This window comes from Charadrius vociferus, unplaced genomic scaffold (assembly GCF_000708025.1).
Source record: "Charadrius vociferus isolate BGI_N301 unplaced genomic scaffold, ASM70802v2 scaffold93, whole genome shotgun sequence".
Taxonomy (NCBI): domain Eukaryota; kingdom Metazoa; phylum Chordata; class Aves; order Charadriiformes; family Charadriidae; genus Charadrius; species Charadrius vociferus.
In genome coordinates, this window is record NW_009647838.1 from 157,952 (window position 1) to 179,186 (window position 21,235).

Below are 21,235 nucleotides of genomic sequence, written 5' to 3' on the forward strand. Positions count from 1 at the left end.
AACCATTAACAAATTATTAAAGAAGTATAAAGACCAGTATACCACCACTGCACCATCATTTTCTTATGATATGCATTCTTAAAGACTTCTGTGTGACAGTTTGATCACTTTTTTTTTCACCCATTAATGGAAAGAGGATATTCTAATTCAATTAAATAAAGTACCTCACTTAGATACCAGTTCCTCTAGAAGGAAATCTCTCTTCTGTGTTATTCATTTTTTTTTGAGATATTGTAAGCATTGTTTTTAGAATTTATATTGGCTCATTAACATTTAAACACAATTAGTTTTAATTCAAATTAATATATAAAATTTCCAATACTTGCTAGAATAAAGGACAATACACAAGATCCTAAGTTACAATAATTTATAAATAAAAATAAACTATTACAAACCAAATCTTTCCCCATACGGAGATTAAAAGCCATAATCTTGACTGATTGTTCCTGATCATACATTATAAATAATGTAAGCTTCTTCAGAGAAGCAAAACATACTTGCCTCCCTGACACCAGTTTACATCTTCAGTTAAACTACTACCATCAAGAAGGCAATTGAGTTGGGTCCAGATGTATCTTCTTCCTTATACGTTAACCCTCCCAACCTCATTCTTTTAAATTTAAGCACAGGAAACTAAGTTCACAAAGAGTCCTTTACCTTTTATACACAAAGTCTGTATAAAAGACAGATTTCTAATGCTCCTATTGCACCAATCTGGCAGTGCAGTTAGAACCCAATTCAAATTCCACTGAAGTCCATGAAAGGCTCTCCAGTGACCTTAACGGGCTTTGAATTAGGACCACAGAGATAGTATTACCTAACGGAAAGCTCCTGCAAGAGTGGCTGGTATCTCTCTTTTTGCTTATGGGATGCAGTGGAGATGTGTAGTCAGCATGATACCTGAGCAAATAAAATGAACACGATACAAAGGTTTTAAGAATCCCAAACTCTTTGCTTAGTTGTGTGCAAACTGTGCTACAGCCCCTGGAGCTCCCTGTTTTCCTTTTTTTTCAGTGCTTGCTCCATTCCAAGATACAGAAGATGTGAGGCATAAAAATCTCTCTTCACTACAGTTCCCCCTCAATCCCGAGACTGATAGAAGAGGATGTAACCAGACTCAGAGTTCTTTGAGATGTCTGATGTCAACCCGTAGAATTCTTCAATAGCTTGTGCATCAATTTTCTGTATATAAAAACCCAAAAATTTAAAATAAGAATATCTTGTATATACATGAAAGTTCCATTCTAAAAACTGTTGACAAACAAAAATAACTTCCACATAATTACATAAAGTAACAAAATCCAAATAATTCTTAAACTTACTATGTTTTGGTTTCCCCTCTGCCATCAACTGTACAGAGTGGAGCGGCTACACGTATATTACATATAAGTTTTTAAGTATTAAGTGAACCTCCTGCGAATGCAATCTTAAGTGCATTGCTTGCACAAACTTCACACAGAAAAGTTTTAAAGACAACAATATCCCATTGAGACATTATATCAGTATGAAGAACTATCATTTCTAATTCAAACTATCGTTTCTAATTCTAAGCAGTGTAGGCTAATCAAGTGCCAAGGACAATAAGTAGAAGGCAGAGAATGAAGGCTAACTTTTCCTATGTTTTTCACACAGAATGTTTGCTTGTGATCCTGTTTAGCTCAGAGAGCCTCCTATAATTAAGATTTTTGGGAAAGATGCAAAACTTCTGTTAAGAAGGTGAAAAGAGAATTTACAGTTTTCATTGACATCATTTTCGGCTAAAAAAGAAACTGAAATTGAAAGAAAGCTCTCTTGCCACATTTTAAAATCAAAGCCAATTAGGACACAAACAACAAAAGGTCAGAAAGATAAATTTTCCTTCACTTAAGCAGATTTTACTTAATCTCATTCCCATTATTTGAAGTAAAACCTCTCTCAGGAAGTAGTGAGCCTTCCAACTTGATGAACCATGGGCCTAGAAGTCAATTACATATTTTATATTTAAGAACAAAAAGTTTCTTTCCTTCCTCTTTAGAAGGGCTAAGAGGAAAAAAAAAAACAAAACACATTACTGGCAGGTGTTACTGCTTTGGAACTGGAAAGATTGTCCCTGATGTTTGTGAAATTATGTGAGATTTACTACAGAGCACTCTGTTTTCCCTGCAGGAAAGTGAACTTTTGACCCTGTCGAGACATTTCAATTTACTGTGTATCTTGATAAGACACAGAGGCAATCCTTTTACTTTCCTAACAGCTCTGTATATTTCCATGTTTGTCATTTCCTGTGTGAAAAAACATCCATAACATGGCTTGGAGATAAGACCTCTTCAATACCCTTGACTGGTCCTGCCAATTAACTATGTAAGTCCAATACCTGTCTCACTCATTTTTCTTCTTTTCAATTATGCAGTTCTTGTGTATTGTAATGTAAATGTAAACTATTCATTTTATAGATATAATTAATTCAAATAAAGTCAGGAAAAGGGCTTGGACAGCACAATCATACTTCTGTTCATGCATAAGCATAGACAAGAGGGAAAAAAGGAAGATGACAGAACACACGCACAAAAAAAAGAGATGATATATTATAGAGACACAAGCAGTTTCTGCTCTGTCTCTCAATAAAGAATAAAAGATAACTGCTAAAATAGAAAGAAGATGAAGTCACAACTGGTGAAGAGAATTCTGCTGTTCCAAGAAATTAGTTAGAATTTTTTTTTTTTCCAATAAGAATTCCTGGAAGCATGGCAAATATTAGCAAGAATACCACCAGAGACAAAAGGCTCCTGTTTCTGGGATTAACTTTTAAATTTTAAGGTGAAATCTCAGAAATCTGAAGTCACTTCCTATTTTGATACACCTTGTCTGAAACAACCCAGAATACTCAGTAAAACAGACTACCAGACTGATGCATTCCATTAAATCATAAGCTCCTAAAAACTATGAAGCAAATGGCTTGCTCCAACAAATTGCTCTCAGAAAAGAATCGCAGTAAAATGAATTTATCTATATCTTTATTTGCAATGTCTTCTGGCCACAGAAATAGCTTATTAAACAAAGGTGAAAGACAGCGGCCATAAATAAAGAAGCTTCTTTCAAGAAGTATAAAAACCAAAATGCAATTCAAAGTATTGTACAGTTAAATTGTAAAGCATAGCTCTGCACTCACAGTTATTGCTCATTTAGGCTGGGGTTGAACCCTCTTTTCATTAGCATACTAGTCCTTTTACTTTAAGTAACCATATACACACGAGGAATGCACTCTGGTTGGCATGAGAAAAAAATCCAAGGTTACACAACGCTTACCTCAACAATATCATCATCAAAAAGCAACCAAAAATCATGACTCTTCACTATTGCAATATAGTGTCCTCTGTTAGGGCCACTGTAAAATAAAATTAGAAAAGAATACAGACAATAACACACATGTATGTACAAATGTATTTCAAATTCCTCTTTTCTTGTAGAAAAGCAATACTTAACAGTAATTAAAATGGCTACCAGTATAATTTCTGTTTGGGTGTTTCTTTTCTTTTTTCCCCTCCATTTATATCATCATCATAATGAGGTCTTACTTATCTCTACATTTAATATTGTGCTAAAAAAAAGGATTATAATTTCAAATGAGGAATAAGCAGCACAGGCATTGAAAATATAAATGAAGTTTAAAAAAAAAAAGAAAGAGACAGATAAGTTAAATAAAGAAAAAAATCTGGTGTTTCATAGGGACAGAACAGATCCCATACTATTTCTGATCTTCAGAAAGAAAGCTGTAGAGCTGCTGTTCGTTTACAGTTTCACTCAGGAATCTCCTTATCTGGTCCACTGTAAACAAAAACTGAATCAAACTGACAGAAGTCTCAAGAATCCTTGAGATTCTTGAAGAAGCAATAAGAAGGTCTCCCAATTAAATTAAAACTGTTATAAAGCGCAGCTCTTTAGTTTATGGAACACAAGAAATTTCTCCATGACTAGACAGAACAACAAAAAAACCCAAAACCCACAACTTTGAAAGTGCCCTATTTCTAATTAGATTTCAAGTAAGGAAATAATACACTTCGTGAAATAGCTGAACCTTACAAGTGAAATTGGACAACTAGTTAAAGCAGTTCTGGAACTGCCTTAACCGGCTAACAGCAGTTATACAGAGTGAAGGTTGCCATCTGTGAGGGACATGTCTGCGTGCCAAATCACATAATCCAATGAAAACAGGGTTCATCTCCTGCCATGGCTCTGAGAACAGGTAAGTTTCTAAGACTGCAGCTTGAATGAGGGAGACAGAAATGGGCAGAATTGGACAGAATGGCCAGAAATGGACAGGTTCTATTTTCCCTAAAATCCAGAACAAGAGTGTCTCAGAAGACTATGGCACAAAGACAAACCATCCTGGCCAACTTGAGATCTACTCATCTTACCTCTACTCTTATCCTATGGGTATTTAAGGAGGAATGCGGGTGGGGGTGGAACAAAGGGCACGAAGTAGCAACCAGGGGGCAGGTCTGCCACTTTGAAGGACTTCAAAAAGTTGGAAGAACGGGCTGATAAGAACCTCATGAAGTTTAACAAGTATAAACGTGAAGTCTTGTGCCAGACTAACTCCACACAACAGCATCAGGTACAAACCAGCTGGCTAGGTGAGCCTAGAAGTTCAAAAAGTTGAGCTGTTAGCAGTGCATCATTTTGGTGACAGAGCTAAGCGTATGTGCGGCTATAATGAGCTTTTTTTACTGTGGCTGCACCAAGGTTCTCAGAGCCCAGGGTTAACGCAAAGCAGTAGCAGCCCTTGGGCTGCTCTTCAGAGGAGAGACTGGGACTGGAAAAAAGGAGCATGGCCAGCACAGACCTAAATGTGCGTGGGGTAACCAAAAAAAGCTTGGCTTTAGAAATGGGGACAGTGTCACGCAAGAAAAAAAATAGTGATAATCACCACCACTCTGCATACTGGGACCCAGAACTGGACATGGAATTCTAGACACGACCTTTCCAGTACAAAGGAGAGACTAATAATCTGGAGGAAGTCCAGTGGCAGGCCACTACATTTGTCAGAGGGCTACAGCACCAGACGGATGAAGAGAGGCTAAGGGAGCTGGCTTTATTCAGCCTGGAGAAGACTACATGAGGAATCCAACTGCTGTCTTCCACTACCTCAAACAGAAGAGTTATAAAGAAATCAGAGCCAGGCTCTTCTCAGAAATGCACAGTGAAAGGACAAGAGACTGGTCACAAACTTCAGCAAGGGAAATTCTGCCCAGATATAGGAAGGGGGAGGCTTGGGGAAATCACTGTGAAAACACTGATGGACTGGAACAAATTGCCCAAAGAGACAGTGAAATCAGCATTCCTAGTCACAAAATTGAGCCTAGTGCAGCCTAATATAAGGTCAAAGCTAGCTCTGCTCTGAGCTTTAAGTAGTTGTCCTCACAGCATAAATTATTCTACAATGCTAGATTTTAAATCATCATTTTCAACTTTGGGGCTTTTATCTACTCAGTAAGCAGTTTGTAGAGCAGCCCTGATTTTAAGACTTGAAGCCACAAGAACATTTATTGAACATAGCAAAATCAAATACAAATCGAACCAAAGTAATCTACAAAATTCATATCAATGTATTTCTGTTGCTCAAGGCTTAAAAAAAAACCAAACAAACAACATCCTAAAGGAAATACCTGATAAAGGAAACTGTTCTATAATGCTTTCCTTCCTACAAAACTTTTTTAAAAAATGATCTTTACATTTTATTAGTTATATGATATTGCGTGTTTTGTGGGGTTTTTAAAAACATAGTTCAGTTCATACAAAGATCTGTCATGTGAAACATACTGTTATCACTTTTCACAATGAACTATCATGGGAATAAAGACATAAGTTCTGTCAGGATTGGTAGCTTGTCCCCACAAAACTTACTTTCCCAAGAAACATCTCTGTTAAGAGGTCTTCTATTAAGAGTTTTGTAATATTAGGTGTTTTGTTTTTTAAACATAGTTAACCTTATACAAAAATCCCTTGCATAAAATAGTTATTACCTTCCACAATGAACTACCACAGCAACAAGGTCATACATTCTGTCAGGATTGGTGGCATCTCCTGAGGTGTTAAACAAACGAAGCTCTAAAGGAAAAACTACTCTATAAGAGAGTTTTGTGTATCGATGCAGTTGATCCATGTATTTAAATCTCTTTAAATGGAGAGCTAGAATCATAGGTAGCTTTTTCACTTTCATCCTGAAAAAAAAAACAAAAAACAAATCAACAGTATTTCCAATACCCAGCCAAAACATTCAGTTGGTACCAACAAACAGGAAACCTGTCTTACTGAAGTCTTTAAAAATTTCTGCAAGTGGTAAAAGAGGCTCAAATAATCAGCTGTTTAACAAATATTGAACATGTCCTGTGCTGCTAAACTAAAGACAAACTTTAACAACTGAGAGACTTGCAAATGTATTTAATAAGAATAGCCACGAGGAACCCACGTAATAATTTAGACATGATGACCGCATAGCACAGAATTCAATTTTTAAATATACGTCCCCATAGCTTTCCTGAGTTCTCAAAACCCAAACCTAGATCCCAGTTGGTATACAGTGGAGGTACTGCAACAAAGCTGTTCCAGAGATTCTGTTCCAGTTGAATTTCTCAGTAAATCAGCCAAGTCAAACAAGCTTTTTAAAATAGGCTTAGTTAGACCACTTTGTTAGATATGTATTACTCCACGTTTTCATATCAAGGCATTAATTTAACATAGCCAAGGGATACAAATAGCCCACTGTTATTCACCTTACCTCATGCTACCGAAACAAAATAATGCTGTGCTCCAGCACAGTAATTTTGTACAAATGTTGCAGCGTTATTTCATGGCAAAGCCAGAAAGTGATAATCTAGTTTTACTGAGGGCTCACTGGCCCCTTTCCATAGTTTGAGGTATTGAGATCTCACATCAGTGCCTGCAAATCCTCAGCCACAGCTGGCCTGGCAGCAAACACAGACTTCCACTCTCCGGGCAATAAATTTGCCCATACTAACAGATCAACCAAGCTAGAGTGCTCTGCTTCTTGGCACAGCTAATTGCCTTAGATCAGCACTGTACTGAATTTTTCGAACTGCTTTCAGCCCTGAAAGGCAGCTCAAAAGTCTCAACAACACAGCCCAAGTTTCAGACATGTCTACTGAGACCATATTTTCAGAATGTCAGGAAATACATTTGCACAAGACAATCCTTTTTCAAAAGATAGGGGGCTAGGGACAAAATCCTTGAAAACTCATCTTCCTTCCCTTTTTCTCATTAAACTTGGACTGATTGTAACCTGTAGGAAATCTCAAATTTTCTCAACAGCCCACAAGGGAACTAGGAAGTGAAAAAAGCTGGAGAAGAGCAGAACGATGACAGAATCAACTATTTTTAGGGAGAGTTACATTTTTTATTATATTACTGAGATATGGATACGATTTCTGCTCTATTTCTTTTTTCAAAATGAAAGTCCTCTTGTCATAATGCAACTGTGCTTGATAATAGGAGCTCTTTCACTAGGGAAGAAATTCAGTATACAGCCTTTGTTAGTTGAGTGGACACTATCACAGCTCCATGTTATAAAGATGGAATAAAATTATGATTGCAGTGAAACCGAACTTAAGCCCCACATGAAAAGCAAAATATAAACACTAAAAGCTGTGTTTTGCCAATATGGCAGTGCCTACAGTACAGATTTATGTCAACACAGCTTGTACTGGTCAGGGATCACATTACCTCCCACACAGAAATAAGAGCTAAAGCAACAGAAAATAACAGGACAGACCTGACTTCACAACCCTCTAATACACACTAATTAGTATGCTTAGGCAACATGTGAAGGCAGACTTTGCAGATGAGATATGCCAAAAACCACGTGCTGAATCCACAGTAAACTGAATAACCAGAATCAGTGGTATAACTAGTAGAGCATGTCAGTGTTCCCATCCCTTCAACTCAGCAGCCTAATTCTCTCTCAGATAATAAATACCACACAGTACACAAAATCAGAGGTTCTTTAAAGGTGTAAACAAGACTAGAAGAATTATTAGGCAGACAAGAATTGTTTTTAAACATAATGAATTTCAGGCTTCCACAGAGCTTCTGATGTTTTTCAGGAACACTGTTAAGCAGAAGTTTAGCACAACTAACTGCACACTTTCAAGAAACCAGAAACTCAGTTAACAGAAAAAGTTACAAGCCTCATTCTGACTGAATCAGGTATAAATGCTATCAAACAGATTCTTAAAGCAACTGGGAAAATTATTTTATTATCAAGATAAAACCAAGTTTAAAAAAATCACATGAAATCAGTGGCTTTTCATCATCATCCGTAATCTTCGATTAGTCACTGGCAGTTTGTTTTAACTCATCTTTTCAACTAACTTTTGGTCTTAAGACCATTCTTTTTCTCATTTGTAAAATAAATAATGATCAAAGGAGTCCCAAAATGCTTTACGTAGATCCTCATTACTCATTGAGTAAGCTCATTGAATTCAAGCAAGAGGAATGCAACAAAGCATTCCACATTAAGTGGAAGAAGAGTGAGAAAAATTAAGGGAAAAAGAATGTTCTCATGCACACACAAAAGGAGTATTTTCATGAAATGCATGGGTTATTTTTTTCCCTCCCTGAGTTTGATGTACCTTTTATGTGCTTCTTGCTTACTGCGACATTCTTCACAGTAATATTTGTATTCACTGCACAGAGTTTCTGTATTGCTGAAACCCCTGGATTAAAAAAAAAAAAAGAAATGCTATAGATACTAGTTTCTTATCTGAACTATACATATAAACAAGTAGAATATAAACATAATTTCATAATCTTAAGTCTACATAAGCTAAAATTTGCTAAGCTTGTAAGCTTTTAGTTTTACTTCCTGCTTTCTAGGTAACAGACATGGACAAATTACAAAAATTCAGATCTGTGCATTTACCTTAAACAATGAGTGATTGAAGTATTCTGCTCCACATCAACTGAAAGGTCTAAGAAGTCTTCATCTTTGCTGCTTATCTGCAGGAAAAAAGAACCAATAGATTATAGCTCAAATTAGTTACAATAATTTACCTCTGGTTTTCAGTACCATTTTCTGTCGACAGAATGCATCTTTTACCTTGTAACAGCCTTTAAAAATTGTTACAAGTGGCCTTTCTATTTCAGAGATTTGCTAGATCTCCGTTTCTGATTTTGTTCAGGAATAAGGAAGTGTATATGTGTCTGTGGGGGTATATAATACCAGTTGTTATTGTGCTGTGATTTCAGCTCAACAACATTAATGCCAAGTTTCTTCTACACCTCACTCTTTTCAAAAGAATACAATCACTAGGATTCTTCTATTTAGTGCTCTCACCTCTGTTCTTCCCCTATGATTCCCTCCAACCAAAAGTTGTGTATGTGCATATCACAGTGTCTCTAAGACAGAGCGCAAATACTTTGAAGCCTCTTCCTGCCTAGATTCATACTCTTAAATGAGCAGCAGATAGCAAATTTGTTGGTAAATGAGAGCTTGGAACTTGGTCTGATAGAGGCAGAATAGCGCACAGCCATTTCTTACAAAAATGCAAGAATAACAATTGAAGTAAAAAATAAATTCCTAGAAGTAGAGAATAAATTCCATCACAAATCCTGAAAAATGGTGATGGATGAAATCCACAGCTACCCTGAAAATCAACTACGTTATTACAATGGTTAGGAATTGGCAACCTGCAACGTTAACTTTTGTCTGCTAGTGTTTCCTCTCTGTATCTAGAATTACTCAGAGCCACTGATGAGAACGTCCGCTGCCTTTTATGACTCCCAGGTACAAAAGTAAATGCTTTTAGAACAGTTGCCTGGCTGCAGTTTCTTGACTGAATGCAGGAAAAGTTAAACAGCTACAGGAGAACTAAAGTAAGTTGATCTTTAAAACATATGACATTTATGTTCCCTTTTCAACTCAGAATAAAAATATATTTGGAAGGTTTTCTCTGATTATCAAGAGATGAGAAACACATGGTTGCTATGGGCAGCATACCTGGAGTATGAAAGGAAAAATGCAGGTGGTCAAGACAACTATTTCTGAGAATTAATATCCCATTGCAAACCACTTTTGGAATTATCAAGCTTGAGTTTATAGCACTAAGAACTCTGGTGAAAAACATCTTAGCCTAGGGATTAAGAACAGCTCAGAAAAAAAAAAAAGTCAGTTCTAGAAAACACTCTGCTGCAGTCTTCAACTAGAACAGCTGGAATTAAGGAGTCACGTGATCAGTGTTATTCAGACATGCAATTAGATACTTCTTCCTCTCTTGGTCTAATCAGAGAAAATTCCATGAAACAATAAAAGATTTCACAAGCAGCTTTATCTCATGCAGAAGCTCTAAGGGCAGGGAGGAGATGGAGAAGAGGAAAGGGATATGTTGTACTTGGTTAAGAGATTGGTACTGAAACCTGAAGTTCGCAAAAAGAATTCTTCCATTCTTAGTGATAATACTGATAATACTGGTTTAAAGAACCTCTCTCAGCTTAGCTGGTCCATTCTGCAACTTAGGATCATAAGGAACCATTAAAGGCTTTATTGAAAGAATAGGAAAACGGATTTTTTCCATCTATGTTGATAATTTAGAAATTGCTATTCTTAATTTTCAAGATTTCTTGAACATTAGTATTTTTTTTAACATTAACTCATACAGTTTTAATTTAAAAAAAAGAAAAATTATAAAAAAGTCACCCTGCACTCTAACCAGCCCCTCCCTTGTGTAGAGGTTCTGTTTCAGATAAACATCACTAAGTTCCTTAGATTAAAGTTGCTAATGCTATATATTTAAATCATCTATAGAATCAAAAAAAGATGGACATGGTCAGAAAACCTCCTCACTTGCGGAATCAAGCCTTGATGTGTTCAGAAAGCCATCTGAGAGCTCTTAATATGAGCATCTGAATAATAGTGAAGAATTCGGGTGTTCCAGTAATCTGGCTAAAGGTGATGGTATGTTGTTCTCACATCAAGGATGTAATCTGCACTCAAACAGCTCAGCTGTACTCTGACGATGAATGCCACACAGAACAGAAAACTCGGAAGGCTAACACTCATGGAATCTGTATTTCCTTCCGTTTGGAATTTCATTAGCAACGTGGAGCAGCTCACTGCTCCCCTGTGTGCTAAGACAGAAATGATTTTTAAATGGAGCTGAAACAAAGGGAGTGATTTATCTTGGTTTCAGAAAAACAATGAAAAAAAAAAAAGTAGGGCATAATTAAGTCTTCTATAGTACTCCTGTAAGAGAGACCACTGAGATTTTTATGCCTTGTAGATTTTTATGCCAGATTTGTATGCCTTGTAGAGTCATTTGAATGCAAGAGCAAGACTATCAGCTGTAGAAAAACATTATCAATATTTGGTGCTTTTCACCCAAGACAATTTCCTATTTCTCTCTGTAGAAGTACTGTCCACATTTTTTCAAATTCAATCTTAACGAAGTCAATTACATTATTTTATGGTATACTTATTCTTCCCTTAAATTGTGAGAGAAATATGTAGAACCAACGGACTTCTAGATAAGTTTTATCAATTAGCCACAAAACTTGGTAATATTTACATCATCATACCGCCTCTAACAAGGAAGGGGGAAAGCATGATATCAAGAAATCACATTAAAAGCATGTAAAGACAACTTACAATCTGTTTTGTAACTTAAGTCTTTTATACTGTGGCTTGACCCATGACAAAATTCTTTGTTGAAGAATCATATCTATGTTCCTTATATTCCACTGTCCATACTTAAACTGAGGATAAATCTTCAGTCAGTTCATTTTTTATCTTAAAGATGGGCTAATGGTACAGTGTGTCCTGGAAAGAAGTTCTTTGCTATAATCAGGACAATTGAAATTAGAATAAAATCTTGCTATGCTGATTTTAGGAACATTGGGTAGGTTTGGCCAGTTAGAAGATAATCATTCTCACTTAGACCAAAGATATATTACGCTTTGTATTTAAGTATGCATTAAATTCTAAATTTAAATTAAAAGTATACTAAGGTTATTGTCTTACCATTAAGAAGCACTAATTCATCCGCTATTGCTGTATAATCTTCTACATGAGCTACATCCAAGTACTGCTGACATTTTAAGTTATATTTCTATAACACAGAGACTCTAAACACCAACAGCTTCCAATAAACATTAAAAAAATCATATATCCTCACTATATTTGAAAATAAAACACTATTCAGTAATATTACCTGTTTAATGTGTCTAAATGTATTTCTAAGTGCCCATTTTTAGGTCACTGTTTTAATTAGACACAAGCTGATGTACTGAATAGACAGAAGCTGATAGGGCTTGGAAGACAAAGGCACTAATATACTAAAAGAAGTGTATTATAACACCAAAATTTAAAATTCAACTGGCCAAGGAGGCACAGTGGAAGACAGACACAGCATATCCTCTTCAGCAACTACTAACAGAAAAACAGAACTGAGCAATATTAGTAAAACTCTCAAAATTGTGATAGGCCTGATAACTAATAATGCTGGCAGAGAGCAAATCAGAATTTTAAAATTGCAGTAAGGACTGTACCTAGATCAAAATTGTGACAGCGGTAGTTCACAGTGCCATAGTGAGGGAAGGTAATGATGTCAGTCATGTTAAGAGACTAAGCTAAACTCATGTTTCAAGAAGAAAAAAAAGCAGTTCAAGAACTAAAAGAGAAGCAATTGACGGTTGCCATGAAATAGTTATTAGGGAAGGGAAATATACCAGAAAAAAAGTACAGTAGCATTTCAGCATCTAAATTACTCAAAATACCAAGATCTACTGAGGTCTGCAGCTACATTACATACGACATTAGGCAGCTATTTTCTTTGAAAAGGGGTATTTCTAGAAGACAGAGAAAATTACATGTGAAATATATAGATTTAATCTGATTAATTCCTGCTTTCCAACGTCACGCTGAAATGTGTGCATTACCTAATTAAGGAAAATAGGTATGAAGAGTCATACAAAAAAATACAGTCATTTGCTTTTTCAATACCTAAGGCATAGATCACGACACAATTACTGTAATTTTCAAATTGTGCTGCTTTTTCTCTTTCTCAAGCAGGTAAAATTCAATTATGAGTTTTTCTGAAATATATGCTTTCTATTATTGTGGAATTTTAGTACAGCTTACTCAAAGAAGGAGTTTATTTCTCAGGGTCTAGTATTAGAAGAAATCCTGTGGACAGGTATTTAGGAAAGGATTACTTTTCGTGCATATTAAGTTATGTTCTTTGAGAATCCCAGTCTACTCTCTCTGTGCCAAAAGCCAACCATAGTATCTTGACTACAACGGCTTTAAATTTAAAAACTAGGAATAGGTAGAAACTGATTCAGAATATTTATTTATGAAATGTATCACTAAGCATGACATTAAGTTATTAAGACATAAATTTGAGAAGTCCTCCACATCCCCAAGTAGCCAGCTTCATTGCTCTTAAGAATACATCAATTTAGAATTTTCTAATCTAAATTTTGATGTTGATTACGATCACACTGACAAAAAAAAAAAAAAAAAAAAAAAAAAAATCAATTGGGCATTTTCCTAACACTAACCAAAAGCCTTTTCCTACGATTCATGCATCAGCTGCTGAAATTTTCTCACTAACAAAGAAAAAATGCTAATGTTCAGACAAACGTAAGATTTCAAAAGAAATAAATTAATCTAGTACGTTAGTCTGTTGAGATAAATGAATCATAAAACATGGAGTTCTGAAACATGGAAGAATTAATTTTACGAAGTATATACAGACTTACAGTTTCACACGTAAGACATCTGGTTTCATTAGTTAATGTTCCCTGAAAGATTTCATGAACCCAGGTTGGGTCTGGTGGGCTGTTATTTTCATTGTCAATGTTGCCATTAGGTAAGCGACCATTTTGTTTCTCTTGTTTTCTTTCCTCTTGCAAGATATCCGCAATTGTATTTAATAGATAGTTTAAGAACTCATGTGCATCCTGCTGCATGTAGTTATCAAAAAGCTCTACAAGATAAAACAGAAGATTTTTTTAATCAGTTAATGCTATACTATAAAAAAGTCTTTAAAGAAGTCGAATTTCAAAACCAGTCTTTATTTCATGTCTTGAATCATTCATGAAAATACAACACCAACCCAAAACACATACTTCGTAAACTAAGCCAAAAATTTAGGAGATGGGAAGGGAGGGGTGGGGCAAATCAGATTACATTCACAGAAATCTCTCAGCTGATCAGAATTACCAGAAGAGTGAACCATTCTGCAAGAAAACTAGGGCATGATTCAACTATGTAAACACAGGTGTACGTATAGTGCCACCTGGAATCATAGAATGGTTTAGGTTGGAAGGGACCTTGAAGATCATTGAGTTCCAATCCCCCTGTTCAGTCTCCAGTTGCCAGGCCATGATGATTTGGATCTCCTACAGGGGCTACGCTATCTCTGCCAAGCTTAGGTCAATGCCTTGGATAACACAGGGCACCTCAAATGGCATTAGATGTTGATATTTTCCAGACATGAACTGAGAACTTATGACGGGAAATGTTTAACTATCTATATGTTCTATCACAGGAAGAACATGAACAATAAATGCTCAAAACATTGCTTTAATTATTTTCACTTTTAGGATTTAAAATCCATTGCTGCTCTGTCAATAAGCACAGTGTCATCAATATTAGCAATGAAAATAATCAAGATTAAGATTAAAAACTTAAAAGATGCTGATATTTTTAAACAACTATTTTCTTTCTCAAAGCTCTTTAAGTAAAGTAGAATTTATAGAAGCCAAGTCAAATTAGCCTAAAGTTCTAGCCACAGGAAGAGCAAACAGGTTTCAGATTAGGACTTCAAGTAATAAGTAGATTTGTCTTTCAAGATCTGAAATATTGCTTCTGGTGATTGGTATATGAGGCACCTTTATTACTGATGGACTTGTTGGATAGATAATGGATTCACTATACTTTCTGTTTCAAGTCGTCAGTTTAACAACATTCCTAAGCATAATTGTTTTAGGATTAATTCAGTGGAAGAATAGTTTCACTGGCACATACTTGTGATGTATAGCAATGACACAGATTAAAACATGAAGTTGAACTCTCTTTCTTACAAGTCTGCTTTCTTGTTTATGTTCAAATTGGTACTACCCTGAAAACATTGTTTATTGTATTCCCCTCAGGTATCAACCTGAGAAATCCTCTACTGTTATAAATCCTCACATTAGGAATGGGACTAAGAAAACCACAAAGGCATTGATCAGATTCAGTAATAGTTACCTCTTCTCTCTCTGACCAGGAATAGTTATAAGGACATTTACCTGCCAATTTAAAAAGCATTCTATATCATTGACTAACATCATACAAGTCTTTTAAGGTGCAATTACTTCAATTAATTATAACTTGCAATTTGCTTGTAGTCCAAGAATATACTAAGAGACTGGCCTTCAGTGGAGGGATAGTTGCCAGGACTGGAAAGATGAATGAAAAAGATACTCAGTGAAGCTTAAGTGTTGAAGTGCATACAGGGATTACATGGAAGCTTGCTTCACTATCATTCACTTGATGGCATCCACGAGTAAACTCCAAATTAAGAAAAAAAAAGAAATAAAAATCCTGAGTTACTAGCAAAGTAGCGAGAATTTGTTACTAATCTAGACCATTCGGAGAGGTTAAGTAGTGCAATAGGTCAGCCAAGAGTATGAAACAAGTAGTTTGTTTAATGAACTACACTATTTTTGAGAAGTAAGAGTAAGTTCAATCTAGCCAACTGTAAGGTCTTTATTTTATCAAGTCAGTCAAGGCAGAACAAGAGCTACAAGTCTCTTGAGGTAAAACACTTCAGAGAGTCTTCACAGTGTTACATCATGAACCTCTCGGGGCTATATGCCCAGTTAGTAAATTAGCATTAAGTACTACAGAACGAAAGCTACACATTGCTCATTTTACGATTAGAAGAAATTTAAGCAAACACAACAGTATACCTTCAGCTGACTTCAAGCCACCAGCTGCTTCCCAGCCAGTTAAGCTTTAAGGTCATTAATATATGTATGTTGTATTCTGACTTTGAAAATAAAGATGAAATAGCAGCACTGCAGTCTGGAATACATTAAGATTATGTTCTCAGTCATCACCCTGGCATAGCTGGATACTGACTGGAACAGAATCTAGATCAGTGTTGCTTATCTACCCGATTCTTTAGCTAACTCTTCTTTCAAGCTCAAAATGATATACATTTACAATAAGCACTTAATAGCATATATGATGTCCTGACAGTTTAGCTGCCTGACAATTTAGCCATTTATTTGTAGAAAAGATGAGAGTATCATCATTAAATGAGACCCCAAAAGCCAACAAGAGCTGAACTTTCACATCTGACTTCTCTAATGAAGATTTTCCAATTGCCTTCTCCTGATTAGAATTTTAATGTCATGACATTATTAAGCATTAGAAAGAACACTTTCTAAAAAGAATTTAATAGCACCTGTGGTTTATTTTCTGCTTTCCACTTGAACCATTCTTCACGTTTGTCATAGTTAGTCAACACTCATTGACATAATGAACTATTTCTGTAAATGCATCAACATACAAGCATACCAACTTCAGTATACTTACTGAAGAACTGAACGACAGTTTTCTATTCTGCATAGGTAAGAGACAATACATTACATGAGCTTTTTTTTTTTAACAATGAATGTTATTACAATTCGTGGTGTGCATTTGCTGGAGGGGTCACTTCAAATTAGGAATGTCATTATACTACTTTAGTTCTTGCTTTTACTACAGAGATGGTCATCATAACATTTAAACACTCTTTTAGTCCGCATATATAGTCTTGGAGAGATTACAACAGTGTGAACATATCTATCGCAGCAGTGTTAAATATGGTACCTCATACAGATTATCATTATTAAAAGCTTTCATTTCTACTTTAACATTGAATTATTTTCTAAAACATTTCCACCAATTTGCCCTGCAGATAAGAAACAAGAAGTGTTAAAAATCTCTGTAAATCTCTTGGAATTTAGGATATCAATTACAGTAAAAAAAAAAAATAGCCAAAACTACTTAGTGATTTTAAAATTCATTGATCCTTTTAAAAGTAGGTCAAGTTAAGTATTGCATACATTCTAGGGAATTTACAAATTTGTGAGTTTTTAAGCTTCCCTTGCAGGGAAGTCTTAATGTCCTTTCCACATTCTCAGTTTGGGAGACTGATTCCTGGATTCAGAGTGTAATGTTTTTTTTAAACACAGAACAAAAGTTTTAGAGTGAATTTTGATTATACAAAAACAATTCATAGAGAGGCAAAATTGGCAAGCAATTTCATAAGCAGCCACTGACAATATACTCAGTTCTACATGAAGAAAAACAGATAAGGATTCTCTCTCAAAACAGCTCCAGGGTTACACCCTCATTCTAGGGTCACTTCTTTATACTGCAGGATGAAAAACACTTTCCATGCGTAACAAATATGTAGGTATTCCACTATGGTATCTTTGGAATTATATCATAATTCCTAGGATTATTACACAAGAAAAAGGAAAAAAACGTTACCATTTTCTTTTCGTAATCTTGTTATAAATTTCTTGGGAGGTATTACTCCAACTTTTTTCTTCTGGGTGGCTATACTGTGGAAGAGATCAGCTAAGCATGTAAGGAGATTCTCTTTTTTTCTTGGTTGACTCTTGTATGCTAAGACTTTGTCTCGAAATGGTCGACAAAAATAAAGTGCCTGAAGAACTGAATTGCAGTAGCATGTATTCCCAAACTGTAAAATAAAAAAGAGATTTATTAGCTTCCATTGTATTACTGTAGAAAAGTAAAATTAAATCCAAAGTATAAGAGAATGCATAAGCAGGGGTAAATTTTCTGCAGCTCATTTCTTCTTGACTTTAAGATAGTAAACCATACTTCTGTTTTACAAGGACTAACAAGTACACTGTAAGTAAATGCAGGAAAAACCTAGGTAAATTTGAACAATACTACATGATTTTTCTCTCACTTGTATATTTAATTTCTTAGTAATATTTTGCATTTACTTGGGTCAATGTTCAACAAATACCATCAATTTCACAGGTCCCAAAATATGCCAAGGTAAAAATATCTATCCATCTACCACAAGTCAGCCACAACAGTAAAGAACAGGGCACAGCATGACCTTGTACTGTGAAGAAATTCAGCTGTAAATTGAGTGCTCCTCAGACACTTCCGAAATTGGATTCTCCAAGTCTTATTAGTTGTGATCAAAGTCAGAAATAACTGCTTTAACCTGTTCCTACATTTTCAGTTCTCATTTTAGGGTGACAGGATGGGCATCCAGCACTTTTCTTAAAACAATACAACATGGCTTGTCTAGCTATGGCTTGTCTAGCTATGGCAGAGTTGGTAGTTTCAAACTGAGACTGAAAGGAAAAGAATGCACAATTTGGACATGAGCATTTTGAAGGAGGCAAGCCACTGAATTGAAAAGGAACAGCTAGAAAAGCATTTGTAACCCGCTTTGTACCAGGACACTCCAGATGTCCCTCTTCCCCAGACTCCTTCCATCTCTTAGGCAGTTGAGTCTTTTGATCGCTGACACTGTCTCCAGCTCACCCCAACACTGCAAACCTACCCATCACCTCTGTGAAGGCATCATGAGCTGTTGGTGGGTAGAGCCACTCTCATTTTATGCTTCCCTCCTCCAGCTAAACCTATTATCTAACACTGAAAGTTTGAGAAAAATCTTTATAAGGCCCTCAGCAAGTAATCCAACCTTTCAGCTGCAGTCACTTAACCTGAAAATTGAAGCACATACCTACTACACACATCCTGTAAAATGTGAAAATAATGTTTACATTTTATATTTATAGTACTTTTTACATTTTGTATGTGTTTTTATATTATACTTATAATATTATTTATATTTTACATTTTATATAAAGACAGCATAAACGAGTAGCAAATTCTAAAACTATGTTGGAAACTATGGGGAGACTGTTACTATAGCAAAAAGAGTGTATTTAGAGATATTTTAAGAGCAGGTTCTTTCAATAGAGAAAAAGAACTAAAAGCTTTTACATCTTGGGAATAACAGGGAAGTAACTGTTTTTTTTGCTCTCTCCTGATTAAGACAATGACAAACAAGAGCACCATGCAATTTAATCACAAAACTGGAAAGTAAATTGTTTTCCTTTCTTTTAAATTAATGAAATATGAAGAAGTACCTTTTAAATACCCAAGACACACTCAAAGAATGAGTAAGAAATGTATTTTTAAAAATATATTAATTACTCTTAAGAGTAAATGTTAAAAAGTGAGGAAATTAATGCTGATTATTTTTATTAAGCTAGGGAAAATGGTTATAATGGCTTCTTTGTGGTCCAAATCTGCACTCAAGTAGGTCAGTGAACTTAAGAGGAAAACTAGGGCTTTTTTCCTTAAAGGAAGCAGAAGAAATCACTAAGTAGTTTATCTCCAAACATTTAATATTGTAATCTAACTATTTATGAGTTTATAATTAGAAATAGCCATAAAAGAGAACTACATTAAAATGTTAAGAAAGTTCTTAAAATTAAATCAAATGGGAAAAGTGCTATTTCGTATTCCAATTTTAAAAAGGAACAGTCTGATGATAAATTAATTAAAATGGCAAACATGCAGTGAGAGATGACCAAAATATGAAGCAACAGAGAGCTTGGAACACCAAACAATATTTAGTTTAATTTAATATGAATGTATGTTAACCTACATACCTGTAGGTAGGAAATAAAAGCAAGCAGATTAAGTTCATAAAAGGTTTTCTTCAACCAAATTCAGAAAGACAGTAGGCAACAGAAGATTGTTTGAAAACAAACTCCTGAAGAAAATTTAATTAGTTCACATTTGTTTTATATCTAAAGCATCAGTATTCATCACTTCAAAACCTAAAATCTTTTCAAAATAAAAGCTTCCAATCATCAAAAAATTATAATGATACCTGTACTAAACAATAAGGCGGAAAAGGTGGAGACGTTTCCAGACTAAGTAAATAGAGAATTTGTACACGAAAAAATGCTGGCCTTACCACCATTATTACTTTACTTCAATACAAAAGCACACCCCTCATTTAGAAAACACTTAAGACCTTGCTCCAGACTCCCCATTCTCCCACCACCCTTTGCTCTCTAATTCTGCTTCTTCAATACTCAGCTCTGCTGCTAACCTGGCCAACAGACACCTTCCGTCTCCCCTCACTTTACAGTTAGCACTGCCTCAGAAGCACAACGCTGGTCAGAAGATGTGCAAGGGATGGCTGTATAATGAAATGCTTGTGAAGTCTGCCTCAGAATAACAGTAGAAAATGGTAATAAACACCATCATTGTAATTTTGTATCTTAAACTGTCAGCCTGTACAGGATAGTGAAACTCCTCTATCTCATTCAGGGGGAATGTAATAGCAACCACATACAGTGGAGTTATTTTAACCCATATTTTCAACTGGTTTATTGCTTGCGTCCTTGTTTCTGTGAGGACCACCTTAAGATGTGCATATCTAAGAAAAGTAAAAAACCAAATTTTCTCTTTTTTCAGTTCATATTGTTCTTCTGTTCTAAATCCTGAGAAATCAGATTATTTCCTTTCACAAAAATACTGCACACACCTCTTTTTTTTTTTTTAATTTCCAAACAACATCCAAACCTGTGTGGAAATAAAAAAAAAAAAAAGAGAGACAATCAGGAAAGCTGCAACAAAAACACTGCACACTCACTAAGGCTTATAGCCTTATAGTTTACTCTTGCCATACAACATACAACTGGGAAGAAACTGGTTCAACTATGTTGAACCCCATAGATCTACAAGCCAAACAAGAGTTCTACAAGCACTTAGATCTGCTTAGAACACTGTCTTTGTGCAGTACTAGGGTTCCTCCAGCTCTGATGCATTGGCAGCTCTGACAACTTTTATTTGTTGCATTGGCCCACGCCAGTAAATAGGATTTCTGCAAAACACATATCCGTTGCAAGAGACTGAATAATCAAACTTTCTGCTCTAGCAGTCTGATAAACTGTAGCTCTTATGAGATTAAAACAAGTAGCTCTTATGAGATTAAAAATGTTCATTATTTCATACTTATTGGATAAAATAATTGATTTGATTCATGAAACACATTGATTTGAATAGTTTGCATTACTGCACTGTAGAGGGAAAGAAGAATGATAGGCAGACTTGGATGTTCCTGATTGTCCATGTGCATGGGACATCATACTAATAAAATTTTCATCTTACTACATATCTTAAATATTTCCT

General features: G+C 35.4%; 1 protein-coding gene across 1 annotated transcript in view; it reads right to left on the reverse strand.

The window, feature by feature from the left end:
- Positions 1-523: 523 nt before the first annotated feature.
- Positions 524-21,235, reverse strand: part of USP12 (ubiquitin specific peptidase 12) — a 33,147-nt gene continuing 12,435 nt past the window's right edge. The window contains exons 3-9 of the mRNA XM_009882841.1: positions 17,522-17,735; positions 13,753-13,979; positions 8,918-8,994; positions 8,628-8,711; positions 6,003-6,200; positions 3,286-3,364; positions 524-1,182 (exon numbers count right to left, since the gene is read on the reverse strand). Coding sequence (XP_009881143.1) covers positions 1,081-1,182; positions 3,286-3,364; positions 6,003-6,200; positions 8,628-8,711; positions 8,918-8,994; positions 13,753-13,979; positions 17,522-17,735 — 981 coding nt within the window. The 3' untranslated portion in view covers positions 524-1,080. The remainder of the gene's footprint in view (positions 1,183-3,285; positions 3,365-6,002; positions 6,201-8,627; positions 8,712-8,917; positions 8,995-13,752; positions 13,980-17,521; positions 17,736-21,235) is intronic.